At 65.0% G+C, this 11,036-nt stretch overlaps 4 protein-coding genes across 4 annotated transcripts in view; 3 read left to right on the top strand and 1 right to left on the bottom strand.

Moving 5' to 3' along the window:
- The window catches only part of EMIHUDRAFT_207698 (PAS domain protein), a gene marked incomplete at both ends in the record, with an annotated part of 1,258 nt that extends 971 nt beyond the window's left edge, over positions 1-287 (top strand). Inside the window, 2 exons of the mRNA XM_005774057.1 lie at positions 174-201; positions 278-287. Coding sequence (XP_005774114.1) covers positions 174-201; positions 278-287 — 38 coding nt within the window. The remainder of the gene's footprint in view (positions 1-173; positions 202-277) is intronic.
- A 431-nt stretch (positions 288-718) lies between these two features.
- EMIHUDRAFT_207697 (hypothetical protein) lies at positions 719-1,436 on the top strand (the record flags this gene model as incomplete). Its single annotated transcript, XM_005774056.1, has 4 exons — positions 719-836; positions 941-1,020; positions 1,106-1,143; positions 1,424-1,436. The coding sequence occupies 4 exons, from the start codon at positions 719-721 to the stop codon at positions 1,434-1,436; spliced, it is 249 nt and encodes an 82-aa protein (XP_005774113.1).
- Positions 1,437-7,720: 6,284 nt separating this feature from the next.
- On the bottom strand, positions 7,721-9,105 carry EMIHUDRAFT_207694 (hypothetical protein; the record flags this gene model as incomplete). The annotated part of the gene is made up of 2 exons (XM_005774055.1): positions 7,721-7,859; positions 8,072-9,105. The coding sequence occupies 2 exons, from the start codon at positions 9,103-9,105 to the stop codon at positions 7,721-7,723; spliced, it is 1,173 nt and encodes a 390-aa protein (XP_005774112.1).
- A 1,042-nt stretch (positions 9,106-10,147) lies between these two features.
- EMIHUDRAFT_207693 (hypothetical protein) lies at positions 10,148-10,927 on the top strand (the record flags this gene model as incomplete). Its single annotated transcript, XM_005774054.1, has 4 exons — positions 10,148-10,182; positions 10,294-10,369; positions 10,436-10,560; positions 10,810-10,927. 4 exons carry the CDS (start codon positions 10,148-10,150, stop codon positions 10,925-10,927), a joined length of 354 nt encoding a protein of 117 aa, XP_005774111.1.
- Between the last annotated feature and the right edge of the window lie 109 nt (positions 10,928-11,036).

Raw genomic sequence — 11,036 nt, 5'->3', positions numbered from 1 at the left:
ACCCCCCCCCCCCCTCTCCTCCCCCCTCCAGCTCGGCGGCAACGCGGGCGGCGCTGAGCGGCTGCGGGGAGTGGGCGAGCACGACGCCGCCGCCGGCGTGGGTGTTGCCGGCGTTGGTGGCAGCTGCGGCGGCGGCAGCTCGGTGGTCAGCCCCCGGGGCGGGATGTCGGCAGGCGCGGCTTCGCAGAGCGGTGGCCTCGGGTGGTGCGGCAGCGGCGGCGGCGGCGGCGGCGGCCGCACGTCGAACGACGACTTTCTCGCGGCGGTCGTGGCGCAGGGCGTCGTGACGCGGAGGCCGTTCCCGGATGCGACGGAGCAGTCCCACGTCCAGTGCACTCGAACCAGCGCGCAGTGCGCCAGCGCAGGCCCTTCCATCGCGCAGGGCCCGCTCTCTCCGACGCTGCGTGGCGGCGTGCCGCCCGACGGGCTCGCGCCGTTGGCGGGCGGCTGCCCCTCCTGCACCAACCCCGGCTCCTACTCGCAGTCGGGCGCGGCGTCCGGGGCGGGGGACGGCTCCGCGCCGGGCCTCAGCTCGAAGGGCCAAGAGTCGTCGCGCAAGCGCGGCTGCGACGTGCCCATGTCTGAGGCGAGGCAGTACCAAAACCAAGAGGACGAGGAGGGGCAGCAGCGAGGCGGGGAGGCGCGGCGCGCGCCGCCGCGGCCAAGCTCCCCCTCGGCCGCCTCGGCCGCCCCGCAGCGGCGCGAGGGCGCCGCATCGATGCCTCGCTCGAGCTCGGTGCAGTCGCTGACAAACGACAACTACCTGATCGAAGTGAACGATGTGCTGGAAGTGCTCGACTCGTTTTGGTCCGAGGAGCCCGCGAGCTCCGAGCGCGGTGCGACACCCAGCCTCGACACGTGAGGTGCCGCGGACCGCCACTCGTTCGCGCGGCCGCGCCGCCCCCGCGCAGTCACTGAAATCGTGTCGCCGCTCCGACAGGCACCTGGGACCGACCCCTGTGGCGGCGCGTGTGCGCCGAGGAACTCTCTCGCGGTGGCCGCCTTGTGCGGCCGTGGACGGTGCACTTACCGATACTTACTGGGTTGCGGGAACTCTGGCTCTCGAGACATGCACATGTGCTGGCATTGCTCCGTGCTGGGCTAGGCGTTTGGTGAGAGACGGCATAGCGATCCTGTGATGAGGTTGCGGTCGAGGGGGCACGTTTAGGCGACTAGGTGTGCTGGCCCCCCCACGACGCGACCCCAAGCTCCCATCCCACTTGTGTCCGACGACGTCGAGGCTTGCCACGTGTACCGCTCATGAGGTGGAACAAGCGTGTATTGGAAGTACCTGCCAAAAGCAAAGTGGGCCGAGGTACCCTGAACCCTCTTCCGACCCAGGTGTTCCGACCCTCTGCGTGGCCGGCTCACACAGCGAGCCTTCCTGTCTCCCTGCTCGTGCCGATTCATCGGTGGTGCTCAGTCAAGAGCGCTAAGCCCAGTTCTCGACGATCGGTAGCCTCACCGCGGGTCGCGCCGCTGGCATGTTTTGCGAGTATATGGGACAAAAGCGTCGAAAATGTCCCAAAAAAGCGTGTCTCGAGTTTGTGGCAGCCCCACAGCCGGCGCGCGCTGCCAGGAAGCACCGCTCGCGTGTCGGCCGCACTCCCTGGCACCCGGTGAGTGCGGCCGACCGACCAGACCGATTAGGCTCGACGCCGCGCTCGCTGTGGGGCTGCCACAAACTCGCCGCCGAGCGTGCCACCGACAGCGTCCTGGCGGAGGTGATGGAGTGTGAGACCTGAGGCTGCGGAGGTGACGCCTGAGGTACCGGCCCGTGCACAGCGACCCAGCCGGCGACCGCCACGGGCTCAGGCGAGACTTGTCGACGCGTTCCGGCTCAGCTTCACCGTGGTCATTGGGCGTCTGTCGACGTCAGGACCACCCATACAGCTCGAGGGTTTGAGGTCGCAAGAGCCAAGATGGTGGCGTTTGGACATCCCAACCATCACACAAGACAGCCTGTAGGTGATGGCGGGACGGCGCAGTGTTTGTGGCACTCGGCAGTAGGCACCCGCGGCACGGCCCCGCTGTCGGCTCTCGCGGGCTGCGGAACCGGCCCCAGAAGGGGACGGTCCGGGCGAGTGTGGCAGCTCCTGCGCTAGCATGGGCACCCTGTATCATAGCACTACTGATCCTGGTCATAAGAGCTGCCAGGAATAGCGTCAGGAGCCGGTAGGAGTCAAAACCCCTCATATTTGAGACATCGTGTCCCATATACTCGCAAAACGAGCCCGCTGTGCAGCGAGAGCCAGGCTCGCCCGGCGAAGGTGACCAGAGAGTGCTAAAAAAATACCAGAAAAAATCAGGGAGCCTCAGAGAGTGCCACTGCCACCATCCAGCTTCCAGGCCGCGGGAGCCGATCGGCTGCGCCGAGGACAGCTGCCGCAGTGTGCTCCGCGGCTCACCAGTGTGCGCCGCGGCGCCGTCCAGCCACTTTGGCGGCCAGCCACCGGTCGAGTTCTTCGACTCTGGAGGTCATAAAGGTACCGTCTGAAAGGTATTTTCATGCTCTATTGACTGGCGCAAAAATTCCCCGCCAACTGTTTTCACAGCGGGCGTGATTCACACCGAAGCATGAGTGAAGCATCGGGTTGGGCGCGCCAGTCGGCATGGTGCTGGTGCCGGAGGAGGATGGCGGGTCGCGCGCGTACCGAGGCGTGATGGTCGCGGGCTGCCCAATGGGGGAGGCAGGGTTTGTGGATGCGTGGTTACGCGCCCAGGTGAGCAGTATCGAGAGCTACATCGAGAAGACGGTTCTTTCGCTACGTGCTGCGAGCCCCCACGCGCTGTGGGCCGCCATCTACTATTCCTGCTCTGCCAAGTTCGACTTCATCCTCCGGCACCTCCCTCCCGACCAGACGGTGTCCCACGCTCGCGTCCTCGACGCTGCTGAGGCGTGCGGCTGAGGCGTGCGGCTACGAGGGCGTGCTCGGCGACGCCATCACCGCGCGGCGGGCTCGCCTGCCTGCGCGGATGCGCGGCCTCGGCCTGCGCTCGCTCGAGGAGGTGGCGCCGGCTGCGTTCTGCGCCTGCTTTGTCGAGGCGGCCGAGAGGTTCCTCGACAGGTCGACGCCCGGCGGCGGCAGCGAGCGTGGCTTCTTCCAGATGCTCGCTCCGCTCTTCGGCCACGGCGCCTTCGAGTTGCCGTACCCGAACAGCCCTCGCCTCTCGCGCTTCCTCTCGGGCTGCACCACCAACGTCAACCCGCTCGGCGCGCAGCTGGGGCAGCTGACGCTGACGGGCGAGTCCTTCAAGAGGGCGTGGGAGGGCATGCAACGAGAGGTCCGCGGCGAGGGCGTGGCGGGGCCTCTTGATCTCCGGGCTCCCGAGGCTGGCAACGGGCGGGCCGGCAGCGCTGGGCTACAGCGGCAGCTGACGCAGCAGCGGGAGCAGGTCAAGCGCAACCAGCTCAGCCGCAGCATCCTCGGGCTGCCGCACGGCGACACGCGGCGGGAGGCGTGGCTGGCCGTCGACTCGTTCTCGTCCGCGTGGGTGAGCTCGTCCAGCTGGGCTTGGCGACGCTCAACGACCGCGCCCACGGCAACTGCCACGACGACATCTTCTCACACACGCGTGATCGGTGATGCGCTGCACGCGGGGCTGCGCGGCAAGGAGGAGCCGCGCGAGATCTTCAGCGCCGTCATCCCGCCGGTCACGCTCAACGGCACAGCTGGCACGCGCGGCAAGAACGGCATCGTGCCGGATGGGCGCCTGCACTGCAAGCTGCGCGAGTCCCGCACGGCGCGCTGCACGGGCACACGAGGCCAGGCGCATCCGTCTGTCCGGTGGCGCGGCACGACAGTGCAGCGCGGGCCCGAGCAGCCGCCGGCGGAGCACCTTCTCGAGGGCAAGACCATCCACCGCGGCGGGCCTCACTACATGAGCGCTCGGGCGCGCGACGATGGCCAGGGCGGCGCTGTCGCCGACAGGGCGAACCTTGTCCAGCGCGACTACGAGGCGCGGGCGGCGGCGCTCGATGCCAAGCCGCACGTGCAGACATGGAACAACGGCTCGAGGGACGCCGTTTCCTCCGTGCTGCGCTCGTTTGGCACCGTGCGCAGCCTCGTTGTCGGGGCCTACGCGGAGGCGTCGGACGACCTGCACCAGCTGTTCGACTGTGTGGTGGATTCGGCATCCAAGCAGCACTGGAGGCGGATCGGCGCGCGTAGCGCGAAGGAGGCGCGGTCCTACTTCGCTACGACGTTGCGGCGGGCGTGGGGCGTGCACTTTGCGCGCGAGATGCCCGGGCACAGCAGGAGACTCATGGAGACTCATGGTCGATGATGTCCCTCGCCATGGGTGAGATCTCATCAGCTTGGACGCCATGCATGCCATGCTGCAACATGTCGGCTGGGACCCACGGCACGGACTCACCAGCGACTCCATGGAGGCGGCGGCGGGCTCCGCCGCTGGCTCTGGCGGCGATGGCACGGGCTCGCCGCGCAGGCTCACACCGGCGGTCAGCGCGACGCGAGTGCTGGGCGGGCTGCGGGCACCTGCTCTGCAGCTGCGGAGTCGGCCTCGAAGCCGCAACCTGCGCAGCGGCGGCGGCACGAGCTTCGTGGAGTGCGCCATTTTGCAGCGAAGAGAGACCCAGGCTAGTGCTTTCGTCTGCTCCGCTGCTCGGTGGTACCTCTCCCGCGCCCTCCTCGAGCGCGTGCTGACGGATGACCTGGACGAGCATGCCCTTGATGCTCGCATAGCCCTGGTCGCCCATCCCCGCAGCGGCATTGACCTCCAACTGCGTGCGCACCATCTTTGCGCGCTCACACCAAGTCAGCCATTGCAGGAGCATAGGCTGCATCATGAAGCAAAACAGGCTGGCCCGCGATGGCTGCCGTCGTGCGCACGAGCGCACCGAGGGTCGCCTGCAAGTGTGAGAAAGGCAGAGCACTGCCAGCAAGTGCACCCGGAGGAATGACGTACGGTGCGCTCGGGCGCAATCGGAGGTAATGGCCGGCTGGAATCGTGATCATAGGGTCCGCTCCACGCAACGCGACCAGTGCAGCAGGTGCCAAGCCACCAGGGTCTGGCACGCTGTAATTCATCTCGGCAAATGTTGCAAAACAGTGCTCGAGCAGGTCCCCAAGCACAACAAACGCCTGCAGCACGCACGGAGAGGCGGTGCCGTGCGGTGCAGCCGGCGACAACGCGTGGGTGTGTGTGCGTGCCGCGTTTTGCTCTTCTGACATTTTTGTGACGGGGAAGTCAGGCTTTTCCCATCTGGCGGCGATGCTGTGCCCCAGCATCCCACTTGTTCTTGTAGTCCCTTTCTGGATCAAATACAGCAACGAGACGCCTCAAGTTCTGCCACTCACGCTCAACAACACCGCAACATACTACAATCGACACGCGAGGCTGAGTTTTGAGCTTGAGTCGGCCTACTCCATCGACGAGGCTGCTTTTGAGTCGGGCATTGCGTGCAGCGTGCACGACGTTTTGGCCTTGGAGCCGCCGTAAGGGTGAGAGAGAAAGTGAATGGGAGCCGCGCGCCCGCGGATGGGGGTGACTTTGACTAGCCGCCGTCACTCACCATCGCAGAGCAGCACTGCGAGCCTCTCTGGTCCGGCCAAGAGTGTCGGTGGCCGTGAGGATGCGGTGCGCAGCCATGGCATGGGTCGTGGCCGAAATCGCTCGAGTGATAGAAGACTCGACAGTCGGTGGGAGCGAATGCGACGACCAGTAACGTGCGTACGGTAACATGTGTAAACCCAATGCGACGGGTCAGTGGATGGGAGTGGCGCGTTGGCGATGTTGATGGGAGATGTTGATGGGCGATGTTGGTGGGAGGTGTGGATGGGAATGGCGGATGGCGATGGGGATGGCGAAGATGGGTGGTGCATTCTTCTGTCTCGTTGTCCGACGTGTGGCGCGAGCACGTGCTGCCGCACGCGGTGGCGCGCTGAGGCCGAGGCACTACTGGTCGCGGCGCGGGGCGCGAAAGCTCACATCGGCGCTTCGGCAAGCCGCGAGCGAGGACGTCCGCCTGCCCAAGGCCGCGCGAGCTATTTGTGAGGCCAAAGGGCACTTGGAGCACGCTTGGAGTACGGTCAGTGCGGAAACGGGGCCCCGGCTCTACTACGTACTAGTCTCTACTAGCACCGATTAAGTCGGTTACGGCTCGTCTTACTAAGTAGAGGGCAGATTTGGAGAGATCTCGAGGACGTACATACAGTACAGATAGACACTCCAACCATCTGAAAACTCCGACCTGACTGCTGACACCTGATCGGTCGTACACGTGTATATACGGCTGCGGTCTGACTGCGGTACTGCTGACACCGGTGCACCGGCGGTGGCGGTGCGGCCCGAGCCCGACAGATCGTTACCCCAGTCCTGTCCAGACAGCTGTACCGCACTGCGGCGCGGCGCACGGTGCCTCCGGGGGCCCCCGCGCTCCCCCAGAGTCTCATAGCACAAGACACTGGCGTCGCGGCCAGTCCCTGCCGCAGTCGGACTGGCCGACCACAATGCACAAATATCCCCGCACAGCGGCCAGCGCGGGCGACGGAGCTGTCAGGGGACGGTCCGTGGAGGTGTGCGGTGTCATGGCCGATCACGGACATCAGTCAGCGGCCGAGGGGGACGCGGGTACCAAGCGTTTTTGATCTCTGGGTGAGTGGGGGGCCGAGCCGCGTCGGGGTGGCGGGCGGGCGGGCGTTTTGAAAAACAGAAAACAGAAAACAAGGCCCGGGGCCCGGTCCCCCCACTGGGAGTAGAAAATACGCCCAAGGGGGCCAAGGAGGCGGCGCGGGGAAGCAGCATCAGCGATCAGGTGAGAGCAGGAAGGATGGCGCTTAGGGTCGGCTTTGAACAAGGGTTTCCAGGTTTTAGATCAGTATTGGTGTCGGTCGGCACACATCCCCACATGAGGTCAGCGGCGCGCAGCGCCTCTCTCGGGCAGACTCTCGCAGGCTGATTTTGGCTGTTTTCGTATTTCGAGCTTTGTTTTTGTTTTCAGTCTAGGGGGCCCGACCCCCTCTGCCCTCAGAGGCGGCGGGCGGGCGCCCACTCACCCAGAGATCAAAAACGCTCGGCCCGGACACAATTTAGTGTTTTTTAGGGACGAATCGTGTTAGCGGAGCCTGGTTAGAGCACGTGTTTGGGGCCGGGGCGGGGGTCCCGGCGTCCTCAGGAGGGGAGGGGGGGGCTCAGACACAGAGCTGCACAACCCCTAGCAAGTCGCGCATGGGCACGGTTCAAGGTTGAGCATTCTCCTGGCTCCACAGGAAGACGTGTGCAAGCGCCTTCTCAGATGCCGCCAATCGCGCTCGCCAGCCACTTCCCTCGAACGTCCTCGTCGGCCCCCGAGAGTGCACCATCAAATAGGCAAGCAGCGGGGCGCCCCCCCCCCCTCGGCCGAGCGGAAGAGAGCCTCGTCGACCGGCTGGTAGCCTACGTCATGGATGCGCCAGCCTCAGGGCGGCGGGAGGGCGGTCTCGTGCAGAGTCTTCAGAGCACCGCGTGAGTACGAGCGACAGAAAGACGGTGACTACGCCCGAATACGGCGGACTACAGTCGAACACGTGCCCTCTCGTGCCCTCTCGGGCGCTAGCTCGAATTCAAGACTGCCCGCATTCCGCTTCTAGGGCTGGTAGCCTGGCGAGTAGAGACCACACCTGCTATTCACAGCACAAGCCCTCGCCGGGGGCTCGAGCATGCGCAGCGAAAAGCATTTCCGGACGGACCCCCGGTGTGAAAAAGTGAGGCGTGGTCTCTACTCGCCAGGCTGGTAGCCGTCCACGTCCTCGTGCTGAAGGCCGTCGGGGTGCGCCTCCACCAGCAGCCGCAGAGCCGCTAGGTGGCCGCGCCGCGCTGCGCAGTGGTGCGGCAGCTGGCCGGCCGCGCTCGCCGTGCTTGCGCCCTGCGGAGTACGACAGGGCGGTGGGAGGTGAGCGGGCGCAGTACGAGAGAGGCGGTGGGAGGTGAGGGGGCGCAGTAGAGGGGCGGTGGGAGGTGAGGGAGGAGCGCGGGGAAAAGGGGGGAGGGGGAGCGGTGTCCCGGAAGTCTCGCCTGCGGGTGGGCGTCGAGAAGGGCGCGGATGGCCGTCGCATCGCCGCTGAGGCACGCGGCGTGCAGCGGCAGCATGCCGGCGTGCTCGCTGTCACTGCAGCTGTCGTCAAACTCGACCGCGGCGGCGGCCGGATAAACCCCGAGCAGCGCAGGGACTTGCTCTGGGCAGTGAAGCGCTGCCAAGAAGAGAGGTGTCGCCCCGTCGGTCGACTGGTAATCTGCCCGTTCCGCCAGCGCCGCGGGGTGTGCGCGTGCGAGCAGCGCGACGGCCTCCGGCGCATCCGGCGACGTGCGCCAGCCGTCTTCCCCCATGCCACGACAGAGGCGTTGCAGCGGCAGCTCGCACAAGCCGTCCCTAGTGAGAGGGTGAGCGGCCGCCACGGGGCTCAGCTCGAGGAGGGCGCGAATCAGCGCCGCACTGGGCGTGCCGGTGCACGCGACGTGCAGGAATGTGGGCTCGTACTCGCTAAGTTGGAGAGGAAGAGCACCCCTGTTGGCCGCCGCTGCCACTCCTCCAGCTAGCACCTGGAGGGCAGCCGCCTCGCCGCACTGACGCGCCCGCAGCAGGTCGGCGAGCGGCCAGCTTGGCGACGGAGGGTGCGCGTCGGCGAGGGCGGCCACGCAATCGCCGCTGAGCCGTACAAACAAGGCCAGGTGCAGCGGTAGCAGCGGAAGCATGGTCGGGCCAATGACGTCGGCCTCCGCTTCGCTGCGCTGCGCTGCCTCAGCGGGGCAAGCCCGCACCCTCGCGAGAGCTGCGCGAGACAGCCACGGCCGCGCGCCCGACAGCAAGTCGCGTCGAGCGTCCTCAAGGAGACGCCCGAACTCTTCTTCGATGAGCGGGTCAAGTCGATGGAGAACCCGGGGAAGGAAGCGCTCATCGAACTCAGCGGTGGTGAGATCGCTGCGGCAGCGAGCGGCTTGGATCATCGCGTCGTAAGACAAGAGGTCTTGGAGCGTGTTGTAGATGTGCGGGAGGCGGAAATGCATGCCCAGCCACCGCACGTCGTTGAGCAACCGGCGTGCAGCTCTGCAGATCTTGCGGCAGGTGGGCTTAGTCGCGCGCATCTGGTCGAGGTCGAGAAACATGAGGCACGCATCTAGGAGGTCCGTCGGCTGGGACAGCAGCAGCGTCGCACGACGGGCAGAGCCGCGAGTCCGCATCGCTTGTACCCGGGTAGCGGCCGGGGCTGGTGGCCACTCGACGTCTAGCGACGCCGTGTTTCTTCTTTCTGGAGTGACTGCGGAAGCTCGTGGAGCAGCCCGAGTGGGCGCTCCTGACTAACTGCCCCCAAAGGACTCAAACGACCCCAAATAAACGACTCGTGCGCTAAAGAAAGACAACGACTGTGAACCGCAGGTAGGGTTCCCCGCGGCCGCCGGCTTTGACCTTTGTTCGAGGCTTTGACGTCTGAGCTTTGTCGTCCCTTTCCCTCTTTTTTTGCACGTAGGAAGGTAGGTAAATTTCTCCACACACAGTGTTGGTGTTAAAGTGGCCTCGAGTGGGAGATAGAGGGGCGATTTCTTCTCACTTATCGGCAGAAGCAGCGTATCTCTCGTCCTCGAAAAAGTCGGCTATGGCTCCGCCCGCAACTCTCTCGCTGACACGCGCGCCCCGTCGACCTTACGACGGGCGCGCTGCGGTCGCACGCCTACCCAAGTCATACGGTCTCTCTTTCGCTACGCGTCCCGGCTGACACTGCTCGCGGGCCTGCGGCGGGTGGACGCGAGATACGGCTGTATCCTGTATACGAGCGTACGGTGAGAGAGAGTGTGGTTGTTGTATGTTGATCTCGTTACAGTATACGTGTACGCACTTCATTCGACTGTGAAAGTGTCATGCAATGCCGAGCTGCGCGTGTGACGGCTCTTATCCTCGAAACGCAAGTTTCTAACCAGTACGCGCCAGCCCGAAGAAAGAAATAAAACGCCACCCCAAGGGAGGGATGGAGTCGTTCTCTCTCTTGTCGCTTCTTCCTCTGTCGCGTCGCTCTCCTCTGCTTCATCCTGCGACGCCGCCGCCGCCTGCCGCTGTCCGGCACCCGGAAATTCTTTTCAGCCGCGTGTACCTTTGTTAGTGCCAGTGCGAGCCAGTAAAAGAAAGAAAGAAAACAGACAACCCAAGGGAGGGATGGGAGTGCGAGCCAGTCCCGTGCCCAGTGTTATGTTGTAAAATTCTTTTCAGCCCCGCACAGCTGCCCATGTGCCTCGTCTCTCTCGCGGTGTTAAATGCTCACACTGCAGGCCAAAGCTGACTCGTAGTCCATGCTCCGCTAGGGGCAAGTCGGCCAAGATTGGCCGCTTCGGCTTCCAGGGCTTCGAAAAGCAGAAGAAGCTCGCGAAACACGCCTCGGTGTGCGCGCCTGCCCCAGCTCCGCGCCTGCACTGCGGGCGCTCATCCGATGTGCGTCCCCTGCAGACCTACGGCGGCCCGGCGCAGCCGTCCATCGGCGAGCGGAAGCCCGCGGACAAGGCGAGGAAACAGGCGGGCGCGATCGGGAAGAAGAAGCCCAAGAGCGGGGCCAAGGCGGGCAAGAAGGAGCGGTTGTGTCCATGAGCACTGCGTCTGGTCGCGTCGCGTGTGTTCGTCCTCCCTCCCTCCGCGTCTCCGTTCTCTCTGCACACGCGCCGCTCTCGACGTGAGAGAGTGTATCTGTATGGACTGACACCGACACTGTGTACTGTGTACGAACTCTGCCGACACGCGGCGCGCGCGGCTCACGCCTCTCGCCCACATAGAGGGTGTGGAGGCCGAGTTGAGGAATTCGAACTACGCGACCCAGATCGCAACAGGCGGCTCCGCGGCGACGGCGACACTATCTGGCGCGGTATTTGTCTCTGCATGGCAAAAACGTCGGAAAAAACTCTCCTAATCGGCATATATTCCATATATGTTCGGCATTTTTCCTAAATCATTTTCGGATAGGTTTGGTTTTTACAATATTTTTCAGCTCTCTCACACAAACTGCTGATCTGATCATCAGTGTCCCCCCCCCCCCCCCCTTTTGAGATGTGTGACC

This window comes from Emiliania huxleyi, assembly GCF_000372725.1.
Source record: "Emiliania huxleyi CCMP1516 unplaced genomic scaffold EMIHUscaffold_32, whole genome shotgun sequence".
NCBI lineage: Eukaryota > Haptophyta > Isochrysidales > Noelaerhabdaceae > Emiliania > Emiliania huxleyi.
Note: the sequence above shows the minus strand (reverse complement) of the source record. Positions and strands in the feature narration are given on the sequence as shown.